The 27,726-nt window shown below is 39.5% G+C and overlaps 1 protein-coding gene across 1 annotated transcript in view; it reads right to left on the bottom strand.

Annotated features, from left to right (window-relative positions):
• Positions 1–301: 301 nt before the first annotated feature.
• LOC124157020 (serine protease inhibitor-like) overlaps positions 302–27,726 on the bottom strand; it is a 71,878-nt gene continuing 44,453 nt past the window's right edge. The window contains exons 5-8 of the mRNA XM_046531484.1: positions 23,960–24,189; positions 20,407–20,625; positions 7,004–7,142; positions 302–829 (exon numbers count right to left, since the gene is read on the bottom strand). Coding sequence (XP_046387440.1) covers positions 699–829; positions 7,004–7,142; positions 20,407–20,625; positions 23,960–24,189 — 719 coding nt within the window. The 3' untranslated portion in view covers positions 302–698. The remainder of the gene's footprint in view (positions 830–7,003; positions 7,143–20,406; positions 20,626–23,959; positions 24,190–27,726) is intronic.

Below are 27,726 nucleotides of genomic sequence, written 5' to 3'. Positions count from 1 at the left end.
CAGTACTAGATGAGCGGATTTGATTCAGTGGGCAATTGTTGAGCGTTTGTGCAGTGGATTTATTGAGTGGTCATTTGAGAAATACTTACAGGTCCTATTGATGTGAATTAAACATGTATTCTGCCACTTGTAAATTAGTGCATGCAACCTTGAGGAATGAAAGATATTTTGACGGAGACACACAGGTTTGATGAAGAGATGCGCCACACACACACTACCTCTGGCTTCAATATGCTGCACACACTAATGCAATACAAGGATCATTCTACACTCAGGAAACTTAGGAGAAATTATCAAGATATTTCGTCATCCAAATCCCAAAGTTTACTTCAAAAGTACAGAACTTGTACAAACTATAGAGCAGGTGGCAAGAAGTGCTTGGACGCCGCTTGAGAACAATATCCAATGTTCAATCAGATGCAACCAACCTCAGCATAGAGACAAAGGAAACATTAACGAGTCATTCAAAGAAATCAGGTTGCAGTCTGGTCGAGGTCAGAGGGCCAATGAGTGCAAACAGGTCAAATTCAATTGGCCAACAAAAGGATATTGACCATTCCGCTTCACAGTCCACGATGAATATGGATGCAGGTACATTTGAACCTTCCCATGTTGCCAAGTCAGCCCACAGGTATGAAGTATATTTGAGGTGAGTGAATGTGTGCAAGCGCATATCATGAGTAGCACACGTGACGCATTCAAGGAATGCTTGGATTACTGACTTTGCCAGCAAATATGATGGCTTTAGTGCTTCTCTCAATCACGATGAAGAGGAATGGGTGATTTGCGTTGAACACCGTGGGCATGCTGAAGTTGTTAATAGTGGCCACTGAAAGACAGCAAAAGCACAAGATCAATTTCACCCTCAAACTCAGTTGGCACAGGCATACATGCGTGCAAGTGTCCCATATTCTCACAGCAGAGTCAAGGATTGTGCAGGCTATTATGCATCTCCTCCGGCAGGCACAATTTAGAAGAATATTTCAGAAAATCCCTTCATTTTTGTCAGTTTTATTTGCTCTTTTCCATTAAACAGTCAACCTGGACAAAATTAAGGGATACTAAAGTATGCAATAGCAATAATTTAACACTCGTGAATACACCACACTAACTTATATTAGATTTTGAATTCTATGCTTATTATTACGTACATTCATTCTTTTCATTTCTAACTAGCAAAACATCATTGGTCCTTCATCATTATTCACCAATCAACATTCATGTGTTTCACTTAGAAAGGCAGCTAGTTTTCCATACTGCTAAGATATGATTGAGCTTTTTTTCATCATTTCTACGACAAATTTCCATAGTCACAACTGTCAGTGCTCTGCATTTGATATTCCGATGAATATGGCAGAAAATTGGAAGGAATTGTGCTTCCCATTACTCATTAACATAATTGGATGCTCTCATAATATCAAAACTAGAGATGGGCTGGTTCCGACACCTGGTTCTTGGCCTGTGGAACTGGTATTGAGAACCAATCACATAAAGTCAGTACTTTGCAACCGGCTCGGAGCGGTGCCCAGGATTTTGGTGCCCAAAGCCGAAATGGTCTGCAGCAACAAGTGAAACAAAAGATTTAAAAGCGCATCAATTACTTTCCGATGTCCACGTTTTTTTCTTATGAGAGTTGCTCGCTAACACGCGCACGTAAGGGTTCGTCAGTCTTTCACTCTCGCCAACATCGTAACATTTCCGTAGCTTTAAAACGAGCAAAAGGTTTCGAAGAGGAAAGTGAAGTTGAAAAGGATGACATTGGAGCAAGCATCTTAAGATCAGAATTTGATGCTGCAATAAGAGACCTGCGAAAGAATAAGGCTCCAGGAATAGATGACATTCCAGCAGAGCTAATCAAAAGTGCAGGAGAAAAGGTCTTGACTCAACTGTATAAAACTATCAGCGATATGTACTCAACAGGAGATTTACCTAGTGACTTCAAGAAGAATAACATCATTCCCATACCCAAAAAGAAGAGAGCTGAGATATGCAAAGACTTTAGGACCAAGAGCCTGACGACACATGCGTCGAAGATTTTGACAAGAATCATTAACAGGAGAATAGAACAAAGAGCAGAAGAATTCCTGGATGAGGACCAATTCGGATTTAGGAAAAGCAAGGGCACTAGAGAAGCAATTTTGACTCTTAGGCTGCTCATCGAGAAGATAATGGAGAAAAACAAACTGACTTTCATAGCATTCATCAATTTAGAGAAGGCATTTGATAACATCTCGTATAACGCATGCGTTATGCGAAAGCGTTTTAACATTGGGAAGATAGGGATGCGTTCCTGGTAGCATAGGTGTGGGGTATCTCATTTCGTCTAAACCATATCTACGCCCATGCCTTGTATAGCACAATTTCGATTAGTGCAATTTTGATATAATGCAAATTCGTTCCTCGGGGAAACATCGCAATGCAGTGTACCCTAATCAAAAAACTTTAACACTCTCATGATAAAAGGTTAACTTGCACAAAGTACACACAAAATTGCTATCATTTTATGCATATTAAAAGTATTGCTTGCCTCAAATCTTATTTTTTGTTTACGTATTAATCGAAATCCATTGCTGTACATTGGCCAAAAGCATTACTCGTCATTGGGTCCAGATAGCCTGTATACCAAAGTAATTAGTCTCGTCTCCTTGACAGAATGGCAATCAGATCATTAATTAATCATGGAGGTAGTGGAAATGAATTTTTTTAAGCAATACGGTTTGAGACGTAATTTTTGCCATCATAGGTTATCGGGCGAGTGACTTCCAGGTAGAGGGGCTACACTTAAGCCTTCAAGGTCATCGGTATTCATGGGGGAGAAACGGAGCGCTGGGCGAGTTGCGTATGAATAGCATCAACACATAAAAGGGTCCGCTATAGAATCTCAACACAATGGCTTCATTCCCTCCCAGCAGTCATAGGCCCTCTGCGTCTCAGGAATTCAGTTCAGCAGTAGACGGTGATTTCGATTGCGCCATACAGAGTAAAAACCAAGAGAATATGCCAAAAAATAGGAATGCGTGTAGAAAAATCAAGAATTTATCAAGAAAAACCATAAACCTAGAAGAGGACTTGAGGGAGGTCAATTGCTTTGAAAATGGAGAGCGTCAAAGAGATTTTTAGCGAAAGTTTAAACTCACAGTGCCCTATTCTGAATACAGGCATCCCCCGAGTTACGTATGTCTCGACTTACGTAAATCCGTACTTACGTAAGCGATAACCGTATTTCAAATGATTACGTTAATTTTCGAATGCGAGCGCGAAGAAGTAGATATTCGCTCGTACAACCTATGGTAGAAAAAATATCGAATAGTTATAGTTTTTTCGTGCTAAAAATAACAAAGTGACCCATTTTTGTCATTCCTCGAAGGAAATTTCATTAATTTCTGTAGAAAAATCGCTTATAAATTCCAAGTCAGCAATCAACGTGAAAATTTGCAGTTCTAGCGATGGATGTGGTGGCGTATGTGGTTGCGCTCATTCCTGTACGATACAACTTGTTATACAGCAATCTCTGAAGCGCCAACGCAAAGGTTCGACTTACGTAAATTTCGACTTACGCATAGTCTGCCGGAACGCATCTCTTACGTAACTCGGGGGATGCCTGTAGAGACGAAGTTAAAACATCAGCCGCATCATCTTCAACCAAGCGTTGTCAACTGCCAAAATCGTCAACTGCCGGTAATTCATTACAAACACTTGAGATAGCATATGTTAGGCCACCCGCACGACAGGAGAGAATTTCAAAAGCATGTATGTATTTTTTTTTATATGAATAAGTCTTTAAATGCGTGCCTACTATCTTTAAAGATATTTTAAACTATAAACATTTATATAAATAAGGTTTTCTTAGGCTATTTATGGGAATATGTATGCTAGAAATGTGATGCTTTTGGTCTCATTCCTTTTTGAATCTCGTGCACGTCATCCAATTGCCGAAAACTATCGAGACATCTCTGGGTCCAGTAAGTCATTCACCTGCCTTCATTTGTTCTCCAGAAATGGAGAATTGAAGCAGGTAAGATTAAAAAGGCCAGTGGGTGAGAAAGTAGGGATGAAACACGCTTCCATTGTTCTTGTGTAACTTGATATTTTTCTTCAAAGATAATGATTTATGGACTGTGTGGTCTCGGAAAGGAAAAAAAAATTAGAGGCATGGGATGATGGAGGGGCAAGGGTGTTTTTTTTTAATCTACGACGTAGTCACTTTTGACGTGGTTGTTATCCTATGGCGTTAAGATTCTCCAGGTGGTAGCTCAATCTCTTTGTAAGAGTCACACTATGTACCTGTCGTCTTTTGCCGTAAAATTTCTGCCTCTGAATTTCTGTTGCATAGCCCCTACGAGGCTTTTAAACAAAATGGTTCATGAGTAGGACAAGCATCACAGTGCAACAGCAAATGCGAAGGTAGGATCGGAACTCTTTCCACTCTTTCCCCTTATGGGATGCTGCATTCACTGAAGCATAAATTTAAAATTTTGGATCCAGATCCGATGCCTTCTGCAAAGTTGGATGCGAAGTATGTGATGAAGGACAATATATTTGCTGATATTTGAATCCGAGGGATCTCATCTGACTGTCCCTAGTTGTGACTGACAGATGCAACTGGTTGAAGGAAGAAAGTGCTGAAACTTGTTCAACTAGTGTAAATGATATTCAGGCTACTGATCTCATGTTTAATTATTTACTATACATCTCATTCCATTATTTGTTATGGTCTGACCCATAATTATTTAAACTATTCCATATTTTGTCAAATAACTGTGTTCCACCACACTTTGTCATCATCTACTTATGATGCATTATGAAAATTAAAAAATCGATGCAATAAAATGCTATCAAAAGTACTATAAAATTCAAATGAAAGTGCTATTTACATGTACCTCCACCAATGAAGATTAACTTTAATAAATCAGCAACCATAGTAGATTTAAAAAATATGCTCTATGAGCGTAGAAGTGAATAGACATCTCATTCCAAAGGCCAGTGCATTTTAATGAATGCATCAACAAAATATAGATAAAATCTTCTCAGTTTTCAATATATCAATGAAAACTTATCAATGTTGACCCAATCACCTGATGTAAACATAAGCTGGCATATTTGTTTCATAAGGGTACTTCACCCCACGTTATCCATCTTCACAGAGTGACTCACCTATTAATTCAGCCAAATGACATACCTCTGTGGTCTCACCATTACAGCTGTGACATTTTCTAAGTACCCCCTTCCCTACAGAAACTTTATCCTCCTTACCCTTTACAGGACTTTGGCAATTAAAAGGACTTCGAGCTGAGGACACTCAGGCAAAGTGCCTCCAACTCAGCAGGCCAGAGACTACAAATGCCACGACTACTAAAGCCACAAAGACTACAAATCCAAAGTGAAAGGAATTCAAACTTCCATCCGACCTGCCTCCGAACTTACCTACCAGCATTCCAACACCTAAATATCGGTCCTTTGGATGGATTCTACAGTTCTGGGGGCCAAAGGAATGAGGCTCATTGCCCATATTCCGCAGTTTTCCACAAAAGTTACTTTACAATGCTCCACTCATATTTCCCTTCAAGTACTAATCCTCCAATTTTCCTCTCCCTCATGGCTGCCAATTGCATACCTCAATGATCACACTCAATTCTACGCGAAAGCTGGTAGGAGGACCAAGACAAGAATAGGAAGATATCCTTTGCATACTAAGGGTTTCCAGGAGTTTCTCATTCCAGCTTAAAAATGACGAGAAGAATTCACCAGAAATCGGCTGACTGGAGTTATCTAATCACCTGTGGTAAGTGTACATCCCAACATCTCAGTCCACTGCCCTCAATGGAAGCACCAACCATTTCTACCTAAAACCTCCCTCCCTCGTTTAATCAACCTTGGAAACTCTTGTTTTGTAATTTCAAGAAGGAAACTAAACGTAACAAAGGAATAAAGAAAAAATAACATCGGATGTTGGTAGCAATAAAAACGCCTAAAATACAGCACCACTTGTGGAGTTGTGACATCAAACTCTGGAGAAAACCGGTTTTGTACGCTTACGCTTGGTTTTGTTCCCTACAAATTACATTCTTTTCTCATGAATCTTAACAGCTTTTATGCATTATCTTGGCATTTGAGTGAAGAAAGTAGGAAAGGGTATAAAAGTATCGCATAAGAAAGTATGAGCAATGCAGTGGTGCACTCTGATTACTCCGAATATGCTGCCGGTTCGGAACACTATCAGCCGCCATGGCTGACAAAAAGGTATTTGGTGCCCACATCTAATACTATAGTGTACATATATAGCAAGCTAAAACTCCCAAGTCAAGACATTAGAGCAACTTATCGACTTTAAAAACGATATTATTACATGAGTTCCGTGACGGCCCCTCGTTAGATTAATTTGTCGTTAGATTTCAGAACTTACTGGCTTCGACTGCTCTGTCACCCAAACTACTCGACTCGACTTTATATTCAGAATGCTACTCGAAACACTCAAGTTGAGTACCAACTACTCGACTCAAATTTTTGAGTACTCACACATCCCTACCCTCCATTAATCATTCACTGTAAATCAACTTCCCACTTGTCATGCACGTAGCTTCTGGGGTTTCAAACCTCAAACCAGTAGGAACATCACCCACTGTCCAAGAATGCTACTTTGTTGAGTGTAAGTCCCATCATACTCTCTTTGGTTTGCACTTGTTGTTGGATAGTTGCCTTTTGTAATGATTTTTCTACACGGAGTTTCCCACACTCGCTGTCAGCAACAAATAAAGGGATTTTGTCCTCCACCAGGGCATAACAATGATTAGTGACCTCCATTCAAAAGCACTACACCACACAGCAAACCTCCAAATACAATTGGCAAGATTTACCGTCATGTCAAAGTAGAACATTAAACATTTACGACGAGAGGAAGGATGGATTGCAATAGGCAGAAGTTGAACCCAGGCTCTCATGGACTGAGGTCTGTTCTTTAGCCACTTGAGCCCTACTTTTGGCCACCAGTAGCATTTTCTCTCACCTGTGACGGCACTTGCCACTGTTCCTTCCTCGGCCACTTTTATCTCGGCACGGTGCAGCACTTTGGAGACAAAGAGCCTGGATCGGGCCAGCTTCCTCAGGTCACAGCGTGCCGCGTCAAACAGATCCGACAGCCCCAACTGCACCACACATGCATCAAAAGATTACATCAAAATGACAGCACATGCACTATAACTCAACATAAGAAATATTAACTAGTTCATCACTCTCATCATGACTACTTCACTAAAGAACGTTTCATACATCCCATACATGAGTATTATACAAAGGTGGTCATATCACCGTTCAATCGATTTTCAGAAAACCCCTTATAAGTCCCACAGCAGTTACCTCCAGCAACTATTTACAGCATTAGGTATACTTCTACATGTCGCAATGTCCGACATTCTAGTTTCTGACATCAGGTCTGATCCAACTATGTATGCAACCACTTTCCTGGATCCATGATCAATGCACGTGGTTCTTGGCAACCAGGGCTTTAGTAATGAATTCACAAGAATAGAAAGACAGCATGACTGGAAAATTGGCTTAAAGCAAATTCAACCTTCTGGATCTTTGTTTTATAAATTACAAGAAATATTTTATACTTTTTTTTAACTACCCTTGCCCCTGGCTAAGCTACACACTTTTTATGCATAGTTGCCATTAATTTAAATAGGATTCAGGCAAAAATGCATGAAAACTGATATTTACCAAGCCTAAACCTAATACAGCAGCAAATAAATTATGAATTTCGACTCTGGCCACTTTATCTCCGTGGCTGAGCAGATGCGGCTCAAGCTAGTGGAAGGGACGAGTGGAGGGGAAGTTTCTCCACATCCCTCGGCCAATCAGAAGACATGGCATAGCGCTTTGGAAATTCCGTCTCTCTCAGACCTCTGTTGTATTAACATTGTGAATCTGCCTGTGGAGTAGTGTTGCAAAACTTCACACATTCTCCTTGTATGTGTTTACGTATGCCTTTCACCAATAGTACGACATTCAGCGTGGTAGGCGATATGTAATGTCATGGGCTTTCGTGAAAGGTTTGTCCTTGATACCTTCCACATGAGAGATTATATTGTCTACGTGCCAGACCCAATATACCTGTGGCCACCTATGACTCACATGTTTTCAGTGATTGTATTTGGCAATGTTTTCAGTGGCTTTGTACATTTGGCAATTTTAAATTTGCCACTGCACTCTCTCTCTCTCTCCATTCTACCCCTCCCTCATCAGCTAAGACCTCCGAGAGTATCAGGGCTCACACAAAAGCTCTCCCACAAAGTGAATGGATTATAGGTATGGGTGGTTCAGTTCTTTGGTTCATTCACCACTTCTTCGGGATAGAGCTGTTATTGGAACTAAAGACAAAATAAATTCGCACAAAATTATTTGCGCAAAACCTAAAATTAAAACTTTCAAAAGCATGACAATTTCAGCATTTTCTTAAGCATTTTATACTTAAAGCTATAGTGTGTTGATATGGATCCAATCACTTATGAGAAATGACTTATGCATTTATTGTTCGGCAGTTTCCCCACAAACACCACGAATTTTTTTGGTAGAAGATTTTTTTGTCTATGTGGAATTCAGCTGTTAGCTGCTCATGTTCTCCCTTAATTCGATTTAACCTTAGATCTCTTGGGATACAATGAGAGTCAGTTTTGATCTGCAGGACATATAAGCAATCTACTCACCCCACTGTTTGTCCTGCAGAGAGGTGGCATGATCTCCCATATTAAGTATAGCTTTAGCCACTGTATAAAAATACCAGCAACTTTTCTCACAAGAAATGAGATTCTCTTTTTAGGATGGCCAAACTGAGCTTATTAACAGCTCATACAGTAGACTCTCGTTAATACGAACAACATTATTACGTAGTCCTCATTAATACGAAGCAAATCGTTGGTCCTGGCAAAAAAGCCTATCCAAGCTATAGTAAAAAGAAACAAAGTTTAATGAATAAGCAACAGCATTTAGGTGGATATACACTACACTAAGTTTTAATAATCATGCCACGTTTTAGTTCTTCTCGGGTACTGTGCCCAAGAGCATCAATTATGGTTCTTTCTTCAATGTACATACAATATCATATAATAAACTTCATTCCTGTGGAGTCATGATGACACAATCATAACCACTCGTAAATTGGACGTACAGTTAGTCCTCTTTGTACACACATTCGATTTACAAACTTTCAGAGATACGAGCATCCAAAAATTTCAAATTTCGAATTTGGCACCTTTTGATTTGGCCGTTGCTACGCGGTTTCCTGCGGCGTAGAGAAAGGAACTCGCACTTTGGGCACAATCTGAACAAAGTATCATTGAATCCGTGTAAATTTAGGAACTGTTCAGCGTCTCGCCTGTTCTTCCTTATTCCTCTCCTCGATTCCTTGCATACAGTCCAGCTTGCAAGAGTTGTCTAATGACAGCACAGTAGGAAGGGCGGAAATCCCTGTGCCAGCACGGTTTGCAGCCAATCCCTTTCCCCCAAACGCAACTCACACCCTCACCTACTCATATAACGCTGTCAAATGCATATAGAGCACCAAAATAAGCCTGATCCACCAAAACAAGCCCTTTCTTCGAATCACCAAAACAAGTGACTCTTCAAGAGGTCTATGAAGGTCCTTCACACTCATAGTCCCTTCCAGCTCCTTTCTTCACGGAACCCTTTTATTTACAAGTGACGTGGACGTTTACCTTTCTTACCTGGCAACCTTGCCCCCTATCCTCAACTTGACCCTTCTGCCTGTCATCGGACAACTTTCGGAGACAGGACTGTAGTTTATCCACAAATAAACAAGGTCTCAGAACACATTTACTAGGCGTTTTTGACGTGGGTGTTTCCCTCTCTTACCCGGCAACCTTGCCCCCTACCCTTAACTTGACCATTCTGCCTGTCATCGGACAACTCTCGGAGACAGGACTGTAGTTTATCCACTAACAAACAAGGTCTCAAAACACATTTACTTCATATATCGAGGACTTACTGTATTCGGGAAGATATCAACCCTTAATTGCATCATGCTGCATTCTTCTATTGAGAAACTGAAACAAATTTTCTTGTTTATATACATTTCCACGTAATTTAATCGAGTTTATTATTTACTGTTTTTTTTCAACGATTCCTAAAAGAAACATTCATAGGAACTTCATTATTATGAACCTCTGGTTTTTTGGTCCTGTGAACTTCATAATGACGAGATTCTACTGCACAACCATTTTTTCATCAGTGCAGAATAAACAATCCACGATGAAAAATTCCAGAAAACTTTCAGTTGAAAAGGTACTTCTGCATTCATGATCTTCATCTTAATGTCATTTCATGATTTCATTTTGCAAAACCTTTCCTTTCAATGAGTGAACTAGGTTCAAACAGGTTTTCCCAACATTTATTATGGTAAGGGTTCTTTTTGTTACGTTCTGTTTCCAGTCCCAATGAACCTACCAACCCCCACATCTAAACCATGAAACCATGAAGTTGGAGTCATTTGGGCAGCCAAGAACTTGAAAATTATAAGGAAAGCTCATTCCAAAGTTGAGATTTGTCGACGAGAAGATGTCATACTTGCAAAAATTTTAAGACCTGCCCCCATGAAGTCATTATAGAATAAGGGTACGAACCAAATACGTTTCTCCGGTGTATACTGAAGGAAAGGCATGGAATCAACAGCAAATCCCCTTGTTTAGATTAAACATGTTTTTGCAAAGCATAGATTTTTTACTTAAGTTTCCCCTTCATGTTTGCTTGATGTTTGAGAGCAGTTTGTAAATTGCAGGTTACCTTGTTAAGAAGAAGTTTAAGAATGGACAGCACAATTTAAACAGAACTTTGATATATATACATAGCCACCAAAAGAAAGAAGAGTGTATCGTTTTCAGCTCTTACTCAAAGTGCATTTTTTCCCTCAGAAGTGAATTCCCATATCGGTAGGGGCAAAATAACTATCTTAATTTATTGTTTCTGTCATACCTGGAAATATCTTGGGGCTCTAATATGATGTTCTCCGCATCACTCTGTGTGATATCTTTTCTCAAATGGTCAAGCAATCTAGACCCTCTGAGTCTCTAGCAGCTCCACGCTTAATTCCTTCAACATTTGTGTAATGCTGTCTGTATGCTTGTAGCAGTTTTGGATGAATCGCACAGCTTTCCTTTGAATTGCATTAAGTTCACAAAGTCAGTCTTTCTGCACCGGATCCCATATGCTCCCTGCATATTCAAGGTGTGGCCGGATTAGTGTGAAATATGTAGCATCTTTTTTTGCTTTTTTATCCAAAAACCTTCCCAGATCACATTTGACAAATCCTAGCTTCTTAAAGGCTCTGCCACAAACTATTTTGCTCCCATGATAGGTTTGAAGTTACCATAACTTCTACAGAATTCACTTCATGTGTCACTTTTAGGAGAAAAAAAACCTTGTCTTAGATAGGTAAATAGGTAAATTATAATTCACTTGGTTTGAAATTAGGGATGGGTCGAATATTAGATTTCTCGAATTCGAATATCGAATTCGAATATCAAATCATTGCTCGAATATTCGAATACCTCGAATACTAAACGATGAATGCAGGAATGTTTGACAAGGTCGCCTATGCAGCAGGAAACCCAAGATTTTGGCAAGTAATTGTGATTGCATTTAAAGGATTCAAACAGGAACTTAGCTGATTGATGGAATATTTTAATTTTATGTAAACAATAGGGTAGTTTCCTTCATCAAAGAAAACGAAATGTATTGATTGCGATTCGTTACCCACCATTAGTGTATTCATATTATACAAAATTATTTGGTTTTAGAAATACCGGTTTAGACGAATGGCAAGGGTCAATTTTATTCTCATTTGAAAAAGGCCATATTGGCGCCCATGCGGTGCCACTCCACGTGGTGTCACAGGCACCTAGTTTCTGTACGAGTAGATAAGAGTTTTACATCGTCTGAGATTACCAATGTTTGCACGAGACACAGTGCTCAGGGAAACATGTCTTAATAATCACCTATTAAAACTGGCTAAGGTCGGAAAGTTTTCTTCGTTTCATGAGGTATTAATAATCCTTATTTATGCCAACCGCTACCAGCTAGCATGGTACTCAGCTACCTGCTAGCATCCTGCGTCGTATCAGCGCTCAGAACCTCGCCCCAAGATCACCTCACTCTGGCAAACCGGAAGCAGAACAACGTCATGCGGAGTTTTTCCCGGCATTCATACTTAGCCGTTGTGCTTTCACGCACTTGAAATTTTTCACTTTTCATTTAATCGCCTAAAATAGATATCGTCTAATAAAAATCTAAAAGCGTTAAGTACGTACTCCAGGAGTAATAATCTTTCAATTTAGCCAATAAAAAAATAATAGGAAACCATCCTATTTGAGCATTACGCCAAAATGCTAAGCCTCCGTTGTATTTCTTTGTCTTTCCTACATTTATTTTCCTGTATAAAATGCTTAAATAAAGTCAGAAATATGTCGTGTTTGGTCTTATTCTTTTTTAAATTACGCGCACATTACTAATATTTCAATCCAATGAAGGTGTAATATCAATTGCCGAAAGTCATTGTTAGACAACTTTTGGGCTAGTAGATGACTCATGCAGCAGTTGACCTCCAGAAATGGGGAACTTCGAAGCAGGTAAGCAAAAAAAGGCCAGTGGGTGAGTAGAGGGGGGAGGGTGTGAGCCACGTTTTTATTGTTCTCGTGTAATTTGATATTTTTTTCGAAGCTAAGGTCTTCGTAATACCATCCCTGCACGAGCTGGGATCTATCTATTGTATGATTTCGGAGAAGAGGAAATCGTCAGAGTGGTTGAGGCGAATGCTGAATGGAGGGGGATAGCAGATCGTGGGAAATGCGTCAATGTCACTATCCCACGGCACTGAGTTCCTCCCTATGGTAGTTTCATCTCCTGGGGAAGATTCAAAATAAGTGCCTGTCGTTATTAGCCACGAAGGACACATGGTAAACACCTCCTCTTATTTTTATCAATAGATGGACGCGGGAAAATGGTCTGTGGGGGAGAAAGAGTGAAGGGTGAAACGCGATTTTATTATTCTCCGGTAACTTGATATTTTTTGAAGCTAAGGTCTTCGTAACACGATCCCTGCACGAGCTGGGACCTTTTGTTTGATTTGGGAGAAGAGGAAATCGTCAGATGGGGTGGAGTGAATGCTAAATGGAGGGGATAGCAGATCGTGGGAAATGCGCCAATGTTGCTATCCCACGGCACTGAGGTACTCCTGATGGGGGACACCTGGGATTTTCGGATTTTTTTCACCCGATCAATTTCGGTTCCCCACGTCGAACTCTTTTCACTGCTCTAACTGCTCTAACCCTTGAATTTGATGTAGTTCGTCAGCTTGCCTAAAACGGTGCTGCATGCACTAAATGACTAGAGTTCTCTTAATATTTCCGAGTCGACTACCATTGACGTGCAAGCGATAGTGTATGACGCGAAATTCAAAGTATTCGAGACGGTATCTTTGGCATAACTATTCGAGATCTCGAATATCGAGTATTCGCGGATACTATTCGCACATCTCTATTTGAAATATATAAAGACATAATAAATACCTGCTGAAACATGTTATTTTCACTTTCACTTTACTTTATCACTTATCAAATATTTCCACACAAACTTTCCGGTTGCGACGTAAAACTGGCTAGTCCCAGGCCGACGCATGCGAAAATCGTGTAATGCTGTGTTGCCATAAGCGGAAATCTTCTCTCTTTTTCAGGCCGCAACACGCGAGAATTAGTAATGTCGCGTCGTGCCTAAAGCTCGCTGTCGCCCGGTTCAAACGCAGGGAGCGTAGTGTCCACAGCGCATAGCAGGTTGTCAAGGTTAGCGGTCTTCCAATCACAGCATTGAGGGTGTTGAATAAACGTTCAAATTTTTCGACACACAGGCCATCTAGATTTAGTTTCGAAAGTGGTCGCAGCAGCCAGTGGGAAGGTTAATTGGGTAGAAGGGGGACTAAGCAATGATCGAGGGAGGGGAAACCAAGCCAGTCAAGGAAAGTAAACAAGCTGATGAGAAGTGGTGTCATATTTCAGGAGGGGGAGAGAAAAGGCTTGCGCTGGGGAAAGATTTTTTTTTTCTTCAGGCAACATTCGTTCCCACGCTTTTCTGACCCATGTGACGATGCTCGCCACAATGAATAGATTTGCGCTCACTACGAACGAAGTTGAAAATTTCTGGGAAGGTAATATGATCAAGATTGAGAGATTTTTAAGGTTTTAGGATGAAATTCACGGCTTTTTCCATGTTTTTTCACGGTAGACGAAATTCACGGCTAATTCACGGTTTTAAGGTTTTCACGGTTGAGTGGGAACCCTGCTTTAGCTTTGAAAAAATATCAAGTTACACGAGAACAATAAAAACGTGTCTCACTGCCTCCCCTTTTCTCACCCACCGACCTTTTTCTGCCTACCTGCTTCGAAGTTCCCCATTTCTGGAGGTCAACTACTGCATGAGTCATCAAGTAGCCCAAAAGTTGTCTAACGATGACTTTCGGCAATTGATATTACACCTTCATTGGATTGAAATATTAGTAATGTGCGCGTAATTTAAAAAAGAATAAGACCAAACACGACGTATTTCTAACTTTATTTAATCATTTTACGCAAGAAAATAAATGTAGGAAAGAGGAACAAATACGACGGAGACTTAGCATTTTGGCGAAACTCGATATCCTCGCAGCTTCTCGGAGGAAGTTGATGCGGTATTTTTTTTTGAAAACATATATCAAGTTACAATTTATGAGTTGTGCTATAAATCTCTATTGTTACAGTCACAGACGAAGGGATATTTTCTCAAGATATTTGGTATCTCCCTGATAGCAATTCGAATTCATCATCTTATCTCCTGAGATCTTCCACAGATGGACTGAAAATAATTGAAGAAATTCCGGTGGAGAAGCGCGTGTATTTTGCAAAACGCCTAAGGGCCCCCGCGCACTGGCAACTTTTTCAAAGCAACTATTTAGTTGCTCTATGGAAGTTCAAATGAAACACATGGCATTGACTGGGGCCCCGCACACGGGCGACTTTTTAGTTGCCGCAACTAAATAATTGCGTCCGGACCTATTCTGAGGGTGATTAAAGTGTTGCCGGCAGGAATAGATTGCGTGGGTTTTTGCCCAGCACCGCACACTGTCAACTTTTCAGTTGCTTGATGGCAATTGTTCGGAGTGCATCTTGGGAAGTGTTTTGCTTAGGTCTCATAGTTTTTAAGTTTTGGGGTTATTTACGGTAATTCACTGAACATGCTCTGGATTGTATTTGGAAGTCATATCTTCACAACTGCACTAACTTGCATCATGTAAATACACAACAACCTAAGAATAATTTTACTTACATAGTTACGCCTTCCCTTCATTTAACACCTTTCATTAAATTTTCTTCATCTTAATTTTCTTCATACTCTTGAGATTCTTCGAAATTATTTCTCTTCACTTTCCTATACTTCTTTTGTCTACTTTTCCAACTAATACTGTTTCACAGCACATTACATGATGGACCACGGATCTCTATTGTAGAGACTATATAATGCTAGGCCTTGGAATTTCTCGCATTCAATCTACGTTTCTGGTCTTGATTCATTTCTTTTTCTTTGTTCAAGTCGTCACCGTCGATTATTTTAATCATTTCTGTTGTTCGAAATAGGATTTCTATTTAAAAACACCAAATTGGGTAGGTCGATTTGTCCCACCGCTTCGGTATGTGCGTTACCCCTTCACTCGACGCCACCATTTCTTTTCTTTTTTTTCCTCCCGTTCTTTCGTCCTATTTCTCAATTTTACTGCAAATGTTGCGCCGGCCTCATTACTTTTTGGGATTATTTGCGGTACTTTGATTTATTGAACTAGCTCTGGATTGTATTTGGAAGCCATAAATTCACAACCAACGGTCATCTACCCTCACGGAAAGATTCGGCAATCCACGTTAATCATCGCGTCGTAAGTTTGACTGAGGCGGTGCCAATCGTTCCTGCAGCGAATTTGGAGCTAATTTGCTCAGGTGTGGGTCACTCCATAGAACCACTTTTTTTTTCGTAATTATTTGTTTAAAATTTAATGCTGAAAAATTATCCTGGGGGGGATGGGATGGCCTGGGGCAGGAAAATGTTTGAAAAATGACATGCCTCAATATATATTTTACATCATTTTGGCACTAAAAAATTAAATTTAAGCAGATACAGTTATTATATTTCTATACTAGGCAATTTTTCTAATGTCTTTCTTTTCTCTGATGGTTTGGTGGGATCTATCATATTTAAGCGACTGACTGCAGCCAAATCCTTCCTAGCTCACGTCATATTTTATTTTCTTGAGTTTCCTCCTCATGTGTATCTCGATCCAACGTAGTCTCTTTTCAATAGTTTAGTCTCCTTTCCATGTGTAACTAGATGGATATACAGTGGAACTTGTTTAGTACGTTTCTGAAGGGACCACAAAAAATGAACGTACTAACCAGGAAAACGTGCTAACGAGGAAAGTAAAAAATAGCTGTCAGGGTAATTGCAATCTGTGGAAAAGTCGTCATAATTACACTTACTATCGATAGTTCTCATAGGATTGCCTTCCTGAACTCTTTTTACCCTTAAAATAAAGAAAATGGGCACTAATTTGAAAAACAATACCATGTGAATAAAAATTACAATGTTTCATAGATTTCCCGAAGACATTTACATGAAAACGGCGTCGTTCTCCCGTGATTTATCCTATATGTATTTACAGAAAGAGGACAAGTAAAGCTAAGTCATTTCTTTTTTGTCACAGCATACTCGGAGAATATAACAACAACCCTGAGTATGTCAACGGGTTGTTTTTAAACATCATAAAAATTGGACAAAATTATATTAACCTTAAATAACGGCAACAGCCGTACACATTCGCTTCTGGAATAAAGCCATATCGATTGTTATATGGATCGATATATCGAATAATAACACGCAAGATTATTAAAGTACGACGTAATTACAAGAAGATTTTATACAGTTGAAATTTACTTTAAAAATTTGTTTAATGCCGTCTGCTTTCGTGCCGAGATCGAGTATTTTTAAGCTAAGCTTCGCGTGGAGATCCAGAACATCGTCTGCTCCCGCAGCAGTAGTCAAATACGCACGTACTCGGTAGCATTGATGTCGTGCAGTACTGCTTTAGATAAAGTGGGAATTGGATAAGACTCATTTCCTCATCATGATAACTCGTGCCATAGCAACAATTGCCCACTCGTGAAATTTGTGCGCAGCGGGCACTCCAGAGGCAACAGAGGGTGAGGAGCTCAGGGTGGGGAAAATTGGGGCTTCTCATTGGCTGCAGTTTTGCATAGTCAGACATTCCTGATAAAATCATCACGTCATAAGAATTGAGAAATGCATTTGCATTAATCACGGTCGAAGAAAGATATGTAGAATGAATGCAAGAATGTCAATGGCTAATAATAACATATTATATCATGAATTCGGAGCTTTACGACCCTTAAGAAGATACTGGAGAACGAATTGCGGGTTGCGTCACGGCTAGCAATTGAGCGTACTAACCAGGAAAGCGCAATTTTTTCAAACGTACTAACCAAATACTTTTGCCTGTATTTTGTTCCAATGGTACCGGGACCGAGAGAAATCGTCGTACTAAGGAGGAAAACGTACTAAGGAGGAACGTACTAACCAAGTTCCACTGTATTCCCTGATATCTGGTCCCATATTAAATAGCCACTCCACCATTTTTACAGCTTCTCTGGTGCCCAATTTTCAATTAAAGCCATTGAAGTTCATTCCTGGTACCTATATAAACTAGGTTTATTGAATTTGATTAAGATATCTACTATATTTAGGTGATTGAATTTGTGATCATTTTCAAGTAACTTGATAATTAATTGGAATTAAAGGCAACAACATTTTAGATTAAACGAAAGTTCTATGAACTTCTCCTACCAATTTTACATACAGTATAGTTTATGTAAATTACTGTAAAAAGAGGATAGTCCACAAGGACAAATGCTGTATCCAAAACCTTTTGTTTCCTTTGCTTATTTTTTCGCAGTCTCAGAATGAGCGCAACAATACAACTTGCCCCCACGAGATCCATTGTAAACTAAGCTGAGAGGCAACTATTTAATCGCCAGCACGCGGAGGCAAGCAACTCTTGGGTGAGTAAATTGTTTAGTTGCCGGTGATTAAGTTGCCAGTGCGCGCGCGGGCCCTAAGATTGTCCGCTAGCACTTGACAGCAGGAGTGAGGGTTAAACGAGCTGCCTGTTGAAAATAAGAAGTTGGATGGAGCTGAGTATCAGATGGGCGTGCCGCTGAAATGGCATTTGGTAGATAAGAATGTATACATCAGACAGAAATCCATCGTAGCAGTGTAAATGCCGAGATGGCATGAAATCATTTTTTTGCAAGGTGGTATGTCCCTTTAGGATATTTGAGAGAGATGTTAGTTGAATAAACTATATGCCCAAATTGTTTCCATAAAATTAAAATATTCCATTAATCAGCTTAATTCCTGTTTGAATCCTTTGTAGGAAATCACAATTACACGCCATAATCTTGGGTTTCCTGCTGCATCGGCAACCTAGTCAAACATTCCCGCATTCGTCGTTTAGTATTCAAGGTATTCGAAATTCGAGAAATTTGAATATTCGAACAATGATTTAATATTCGAATTCGATATTCGAGTTCGAGAAATCTGATATTCGACCCATCTCTAGTCTACACAAATCAGGAGCTCACCACGTGTTACACTATGCAAAATTTTGTTCTCAAAGAAAGCATCAATACCTGTTACACCTAAGGAACAAGTACCCTAATGGAGAAAATTGTACTAACTTGTTCCTATTCCTGTATTAACGAGGCGGACAAGCTTGGATATGTTAGCAGAAAACATTAAAGAATATTGGAAGAACTTAAGAATTTTGGTCAACTTCAGATGAAGGGATTACTTACATGCTATAAAAGACAGTTCACTATTTTCTATGCAAGGAAGTTGCTCGGTTAAGTTTTAAGTATTTTGCATTACCTTGTGATCAGTATTCTTCCCTTCGATATGAGTTGCTCAGTAGTATTTTCATCGATAAAAGTTCATTTTTGTTCTTGGAAAAGGATGTTTTATCCAACGATTTTTTTTACCCCTTTATCAAAAAATGGATCTTTTTACCGACTTTATAAACTGAATTTTGGTACATTTTTAAACCGCTAAGTGAAGTTTTTATTTACCATAATGTAGGAGCCCTAGTCATGATTGTTTATAAGGGCCTTTGGTAATTGCATTTACATATCCTATGATTGTCTGTGTTAATCAAAATTAGATACACATGGACGGTGATAACTGTATCTTAGCTGTTTCGATATCCTGCTATGGCTAATTTGAACCAAGATTGAACAGCAGGTATGCAAAGGATGCTGAAAATATACAGAGAGGCTGCAAGGGGAGGAGTAATAATTAGATTCAAGCTAAGTCCTTGCCAATGGATTCCAGCGTGGCATAAAAAGCAGAGTTGTGGAAGGGGGGGTGATGCCTAATTTACCCAAAAGTATAGGAGTCGGTTTCACACTGAACAGCAAGACATCATGAGAACCATTCCTGTATTCAGTTTCACAACTCAATCAGATGATAGTAGAACATAACTTAATGTTACTCCAGTTGGTATTTTCCAACTCTTGATAGCAATCAAAGCTACTCTGGCCATGAACATGGTACGTAGCCACAACATTCCCTAGGAGCCCAAAGCAAAGTCAGGCCAGGATTGCCGCGAAAGCTTCTTACATCATTACCATCTCGTGAAGACTGTATGAAGTTGCCAGACTATGGAAACAGACTACCCCCGTGCATGTAGAGTAATTACATGGGGACACGATTCGGAAGTTTGTAAGTGGAAAGCACCTTTGCTGTTATCAATATAGCTTTGTTCAACACCACTCCCCCTGATGCGATACCTATGTTTTGATTCAATCTATTAAACCTGATGGTACGCCTGGGAAGTAGTTAGTATGCAAGAAATAGGTATAAGTAATTCCTTGAGAAACTTGATGAAATACAGGTGTAATTGAGACCAGTATTCTCTTTCAGACTGAGGTTATTTTGCTCAAAGTCAATAGATAACAGAGTTAAATCAATATTTATAGACTCTTTCAGGAGGCTATGCCGTACAAAATCAAAAAACTGCGTAAAATCCGAAGTTTCACCATTGCAATTTCCTATTCTTTCCTATGCACTTGAGTATTGCTGCATATAATCAAGACTTGATGTAAAATCAAAGTGTGCAAAATCTAAGTTATACCGTACATACGCCATGTACATTGCCTATAATTAGCTTCCCCCTCATGTGAGGAAAGGATTATTGCTGCTTAGTGATACATGGATACGGGGGGAGAGGCAGAAAGAGAGAGGGAGGGAGGGTACCTTCTTGAGGTGGTCCTTGAGCTGAATCCTAGTGTTGACGGCGAACCTCGGGAGAAAGACGTCAATGGAAGTCTCTTCCTCCTCCCCAGCCTCGCCACCGCTCTGTGCCTCCAACATCTGCAGCAGCTGCTCCAGAGTAGTGCTGCGCAGACGGCCAAACACCTCAGCCAGCGAAGTGCCCTTCTGTGGCAGAACGACCAGCATAGAGAGCCCACCACCCTGTCAATGAGAGAGCAAATGCCATCCATCTTCAAATGCTACATTACTCGCTACTGATAGAGTGCACCTCGTTTTTAGCAAAAAAAAAATACTTTTCATATGTACCCTTACTCTCCTTATCCTTCACATTTTGGACACGAGGGACTTAATACAAAATTTCATCTCAACATGAGGTCATTAACCTTTTTTGCCAAACTGAATGTAAAATTGGAAGATGCATTTCAATATAGAACTGGGAGTGAAAGGATCTCTCAAGATCGCTTGAGCAAACCTGCACCTGAAACTATAAACAGCAGACTCCCGGCTGCGGATTATCCACCTATGATTTTTCACTTTTGCTCAATTTTTGTCCTCAATCCTTATTTTTTTAAATAAAATCGGATGCAAAATCATTGAAATTATTGCATTAATGCTAGGATACACCATGCTCATTACTTCCATTAGCATACCCTTTGTAAAACTCTAGCAATCGCACACTAGCCGCATTCACGGGAGTACCGTGTTTCTGTTTTCAAAGCTTCGCAGTGCACGACCGTGCTCTGTGATCACGGATACATGTCCCACGGCACTTGCAACCCAGGCAACTTGTGCGAAACGCAACTACGTGGCATGGTGCCTGGTAGTGTAGTTTTCGACGTTCATCAGTGGTTTTTAAGCATTCGTGCAAACCACTTTTCCGTATCCATGATCACACAGCCACGGATGTGTGATTTTCGAAAACAGACCTTACATGGAGCATTAATTATATGAGTACAACCATGTTATCGCTGCTAAAAAGGTCGTGAACTGGCAAACAAAGCTCTCAATGAGTCCGGGAAGCACTCTAAAATAACAGAATAACTGCATAAATGATAATATATTGTTGGGTTTAGGTAATTTATGAACATTGCAAGACATTTAAGAGAAAGTTTGTGTTATCCGTGTTTTCCAATTATTCGTGCCGTCTCTCCCCACCATTATTAGCCCATTGGGATAATCCGAAGTGTGCTGTATATATAGAGAGAGAGGGAAATAGTTATCAATGTGGAATGGCCAGACTAGAGAATTTGAACCGTGTTCCTGCGATAAAAAATAACAATTTTATTAACTTGGCCATTTTAGCAAAGTTAAGAAAATCATTATTTCTCATCGCAGAAACACGGTTCAGAGACATACTTATTTGCCTGATTGGCAGGAGTGCGATGCAAACAATTATTTTTTGATGATGGCATTGATTGATAGATTCTCAAAATGCTGTCAGAGCAGTCACTTTTGGCGAGGGAGGCCCCCGCTCGGAGGGTCGAGGAGAGGGGCCAGCGAGGGTGAGCTCGTCGAGGAAAGGGTCCTGGATTAGGGACCCTTCGAAGTGCTTCGGCAAAAAGTAGTCAAGTAGTCTTCGAAGTACGTTCACAGCAGCCTGCCTTGCGAATGTACGTTCACAGCAGTGCAAAGGGTTAAGTAGGAGTGTACGAAATACCCTGCACGACCTTCCTGACATGTTAAACTACGATGTATTGTCGATGTGATGTTTACAAATAGGCACATAAATAGGGGCATTATGTCAGTCGTGAAATTTTTGCTGAACTCCTACTTCCCCTAAATTCCCACCGTGAGGTTTTAGGCGAACCCTTTCTCTCCAAAGTTGCACTATCATTTACGATTTCACACTTTTTATGGACCACAGTTGGAAGCGCTGATTTTGTTTTAGCTAACTACACCGGCGTAACTTGTTTTGTTGACAAATACTTCACCGTAGTTCGTATAAACGAATGCCATTTGCTCCTGGGGACCGAGCCGAGGTTCGTAATTTCAAAACATTTCGTATAATCGAAACTTCTTATAATCGAAACTTCGTATAATCGAATAGCGCCATGTATTTAGCATAGGCTTTTCGCCGGGACCGCAATATCTCTTCATATAATCGAAAACTTCATGAAATCCTGCTTCGTACAATCGAGAGTTTACTGTTTATTTTGAACTGACTCACAAATTGCAACAGATTGAGGGATGATGTCGCCAGACGTTGGCGGAGTTTCACTGTTGATCCATTAGCACGGCCCTTCAAAATCAGCATCGACCACTACTGTTTTCAGTGAACGTGTGTTTATGGCAATATTTCTGCCATAAAAAAAGATAGATTATACCCAGACTGGGTAAAACTGTTGAATTTTCAAAATCAAACCCTGGAGAAAGAACCAGTCGCTGACTGATGCAATGTGACATATTGGTCGATCATGCATTCTTTAGCAAAGTGCTGTTTAAACTTTTTTTTTTGGCAAATAAATATTTTGAAGAAAATCTTAAGTTTGTTACAGAGCTTCCCTGCTAATTTATGTACATCTTTAGCAAAATTATTCTGATTTATTTCTTGTGGTTCATCTTTGGAACTGCGTATCGAGAACCGAGAACTAATGGGGGAGAACCGTACCGGTACCGAAAACCGAAAAAATTTAAGAACCGAACCATCTTTAGGCCAGGCATAAGTTGAAAATCAATACCAAGTAAGTATGCAGTGGAAAAGAAGAGACAAGGGCCAAACTTTAAACTGTAGCACAACTTCACCTTCAATTGGTTGTGAACAGGAATGTTCCGATCTCAATAAATTTTTCCACACCATGCTTTATTGGCATTGTAACGACATTAAGGGTTGACAGCTCAAGATGTTTGGAGTGGAAAATTTAAAAAAAATAACTAATACTCAAGTAATGACAGCTAATAGGAAGTAATTCACTCAGTATTATCATCTTAATTGAACTCATGTGCCACAGCAACAGACGTACACTCCTCAATATGCATATGATGCCTCTCAACTGCACACAAAATACAGATCCAGTCAAGCTCACTAATGCGTTTGCACACACTTATCAACATCACAACAAGGCATCACATTTAAGGTTCATTTGCTGTCTGATGCTGGGCAATAATGGCCAGAGCTCAAAACAATAGAGATCTAACACAACTGTCATTTCCAGTGCTTTTTAAAATATAATTTTAAATGTTTTCGGTAAGTTTTGGATACTTTGCTAAAACTTTTCTTATTTTTAGTTGGATTGTTGGTTATTCACCACCACAGCAGCTCAGATATTCTTGATTGATGCAGTGAATGCTGAGGGAGGTTATTTTCAGGAGAACAGATACAGGAGACAATAAACAAATTGCTGTTTTCATCAGCAAAATATAAACCAATGTCTATTTTAATAGGAAATTTGGGAGACATCACAAAAGAAGGCTATTTTGATCACATTAATACATCTGAAATAAGTGGATATGATGTCGAATATTCAATTCCATTCCATTGAGGAGCCAATTATGTACACACGATGAAGAGAGTAACAGCGTGGTGGTGCACACTCACCTCATAGGGAAGCTCCAGGACGTGAGCTTTGAGCGCATCGACCACAGCCATTTTGAAGGGACCTGACTGGTACATCATGGGCACGTTGGCTACCAACACCTCATCTGACCCGCTCCGGTAGTCAGCATAAAAGGGCCTCTCCATTGTGAAGGTGGCATTGAAGGGAAGCGCCCAAGCGCCTTGGAAGAACACAGCGTTAGCCATGATGATCTCTGCATCGACAATGTCGCCTGAAAAATCAAATAACAAACAACTCACAAGGAATTCATTTTGTCCATTTCATCAGCAACTACATATGTACGTACTACCCCATAAGACCCCTCAATAGACATGTGGCAAGGGGTGTTAGGACACCATGCATTGCCACATAATAAGGAAATGCTAAAATGAAGTTCCATACTGCATTCATTAAGGCTGTTTACTTTTTATGGGAAAAACAAATTCATATGCTAACCAACCAACATACCTATCGTTGAGTGAAAGAAAATAAATTGCCCAAAGCCGTACTTTTTGTTGGGCATAGGAGGGGGGTGGGAAGTACAAGGCTGACCATGGGGTTATACACGAAAATTAAGCTAAAACACTATGAAACTAAACAATCGTGCAGCTCCCTCACTCAACTACCAGATTTGTTCTAAGGAACAAATTACTTTGTAGGTCTCAATCACACCTAAGAGCAAATCCACGAGGTGCGTGAATGTGAGCGTGATATTCCTAATTTTATACATATTTTTGTCTATTTCTTGTGTGTGAGTGGGTCACTGGTGTAAACAGAAGCTTCGCTAACCTGAATGTGAGTGTGATTGAGACCTACCTGCTAATTTGTTCCTTAGAACTAATCTGCTAGGTGAGTGAGTGAGGTGCACAATTGTTTACTGTCATACGGCCCTATTCATAGATTCCTTAGTAAGCTACTAACGCCTAAGTAGCGTTCTAATTAGCAGCATACAAGCACAATGGTATTCATAGATCGTTAGTATGGGCTACTAAGCTTAGTATGCTACTATCTTAGTAGCGGCGGACCGTGGTGGATGATCGAACTCCGGTCTTTAACTGTATACTGTTATAGAGTTTTTATACATTAGTGCCAAAATGGAATATAAGAATCCATTCTTCAAGCAAGGCAGGCAATGTATGTAGTGTAATTGTTGACAGGAATTGAAAGTTTTGTGTAACTGCAAGGAAGCTACAACGTGCAGTGAACTTTCATTGTGCCTCTGGGGCCTAAGTCTGTAACTTCGTTTTCTCCCGAGTTGGGAGAAAATAGACTCATGAGGCACCCGTTTCATCCAACCGAAGTCTGTAACTCGTTTCTCCCGGTAACGGAGAAAACTTTCTCCAAGTAACGGAGAAAGAGTTTCTCCTGGAGGATATCTTTCTCCCGACTGAAGTCTGTAACGCGATTTGGAGAAACTGACGCACCCTGGACGGGTGCTTCAGAGTCACCCGCACAGGGACCCGCCGACTCATTTTCTCCCTAGGAGAAAACGAGGAAAATAGCAATGGCGGACCATTGTGGACGATCGAACTGCGGTTCTATTTGCATACTCTTATATATTTTTTATGTATTTGTGCCAAAATAGAACACGAAAATCCATAATTCAAGGTAGGCAGGCAACGTATGTAGAGTAATTGTTGACAGGAATTGAAAGTTTTGTATAGCTGCATTTGCAAGGAAACTACGTGCAGTTAACTTTCATTGTGCCTCTAGTGTAAGTGAACAAAATTTGCGCCCTTAGTGTACCCCCAAGTGAATTGATTGCATACAGACGATGAAGTAAAGAGTGAAGTGAGTTGTGAATGTAACATCTTCGACGAAATTATTTCGTACGCATATAATGTAGGCTACGAATCAACCGAATACATTTCGATCAAAGGTATTTAACTATTGCGAAGGGGATATGTTTCATATTTGAAGTAGTTGTACTTTAGGGATACATCCAACGCCTATTAATGTTCATTCGTTTGTTCGCCTCTAAGTTCTGTTTAATTTTATTACGTATTGCATCTATTACCAATTCCCAATTCATTGTGAGGATTGCCAGTGTTTACATTTCACGCATTTCGTTGCGTTGTTGTTTGTTTTTGTTTGGTCATATTTTGGTTACGGTAAGAGTGAAATTCCAAGTTTGTTGACTGGTTTGGCAATTTGTTTCAGTCCATTCATTTCATTGTCTTCGAAATATTAATGTGAAATAACGTAATCTGATTTTAAGTCGTTAGTGATGAGTAGGAAGTGAGGTGTGAAGAATCCTTTCGAACTTCAAGGAGTGCAAATTCTTTTAGTGTGTGCAAAGTGATTGGAACACCAATTATCATGTTTTATTAGTGTTACATAATAGAGTTTTATATTAATTGTGAGCCAAGTTTTTCATTGAAACAGTTGATTCGGAATATACTGATTATAAGTATCAAAAAGACTGCTAGTGAAATGTGTGCGTTGTAGTGCTATATGTGATATGATGAGCAATAATAATAATAATAATAATAATATTTAATTTCCTGTTGGCTATACAAGTATAACATAGGATTTAGTCAAAAAAGAAGAAAAGTTTATACAAAAGTTACATAGAAATTACAATAAATGATAAGCAGTTAAATACATACATAATTATATTAATTTGTCATTTAGATACTCATCAATGCTATAATAGCATTTCTTAAGTAGCAGTTCTTTTAGCTTATTTTTAAAAGTATTATTACTCACTGCACATTTTATTGCATTTGGAACTTTATTGTAAACCATAGAGGCTGAGTGGTGAGGACCTTTTCTGCTTACATTATAAGGCTGATTGTTCAGATGGACATTGTCTTTACTACGTGTCCCGTGGTTATGGATTGACGAGTTGGGCATAAACAGGTGCCTATTGTTTCTCACAAAAGTACAGCAATTCAAGATATAAATACAGGGGAGAGTAAGTATTTTAAGTTCTTTGAATAGGGGTCTTCCTGGGGTCCTAATTGAGACCCTTAGCATACTCTTAATAGCCCTCTTTTGTATTGAAAATGCCTTTATTGCAGCACTACTATTACCCCAGAATACAATTCCATAAACTAAAAAAGAATGGATTTTGGCGAAGTAGATGAGACTTAGAATCTGAGTTGAGGTGGTTTGGGCAAGTTTCCTGATCATATAGATCCCAGTATTCATTTTATTGATTAATTTGGTTATGTGAGGCTGCCAGTCAAGGTTCATATTGAGATATAAACCGAGAAATTTAGTTATTAAATTAGAAAATAAATATGTACAAGTAAGGGTAATTTTGCTTTGTTTTTTTATACATTAACACCACTAGTAAACCATTTTCCCCATGTTTTCGCTCTTCTACGCTGTCAGTATTTGAAAATTTTAAATGTAGCGAGGCACGTTGTTGTGTTTCCTTAACTATAACATTTTGGGAGTTTGTAAACATATGTTACTAATTGCCCGCACGTAGGTATTTGCAATGTAATAAATGTGTACCATTCACACATTTACTGTAACATTATTTTCTTTACGATTCTTTTTTGCATAGTAAAATTTTTCAATTTTCTTTTTCCACTCCAACATAGTGTATTTCAGCTTTTAGAGTATAAATGCATATAATACTGACGTTGTTAATCCATATTAATGTTTTTCCATACTCATCACGCATTCACCAATGAAAGTAAGCATCCGAAGTGCAAAAAATATGCAATATATATCATCAATGAATACAGGGGCCGTTTGTATACAAGAATACCTGCATCTAAAACATACAAATGCTTTGGTATTACGCATTAGTCTC

Source organism: Ischnura elegans, chromosome 4, assembly GCF_921293095.1.
Source record: "Ischnura elegans chromosome 4, ioIscEleg1.1, whole genome shotgun sequence".
Classification (NCBI taxonomy): Eukaryota; Metazoa; Arthropoda; class Insecta; order Odonata; family Coenagrionidae; genus Ischnura; species Ischnura elegans.
The sequence above is the reverse complement of the archived record's forward strand: the minus strand, read 5'-3'. Positions and strand labels throughout refer to the sequence as shown.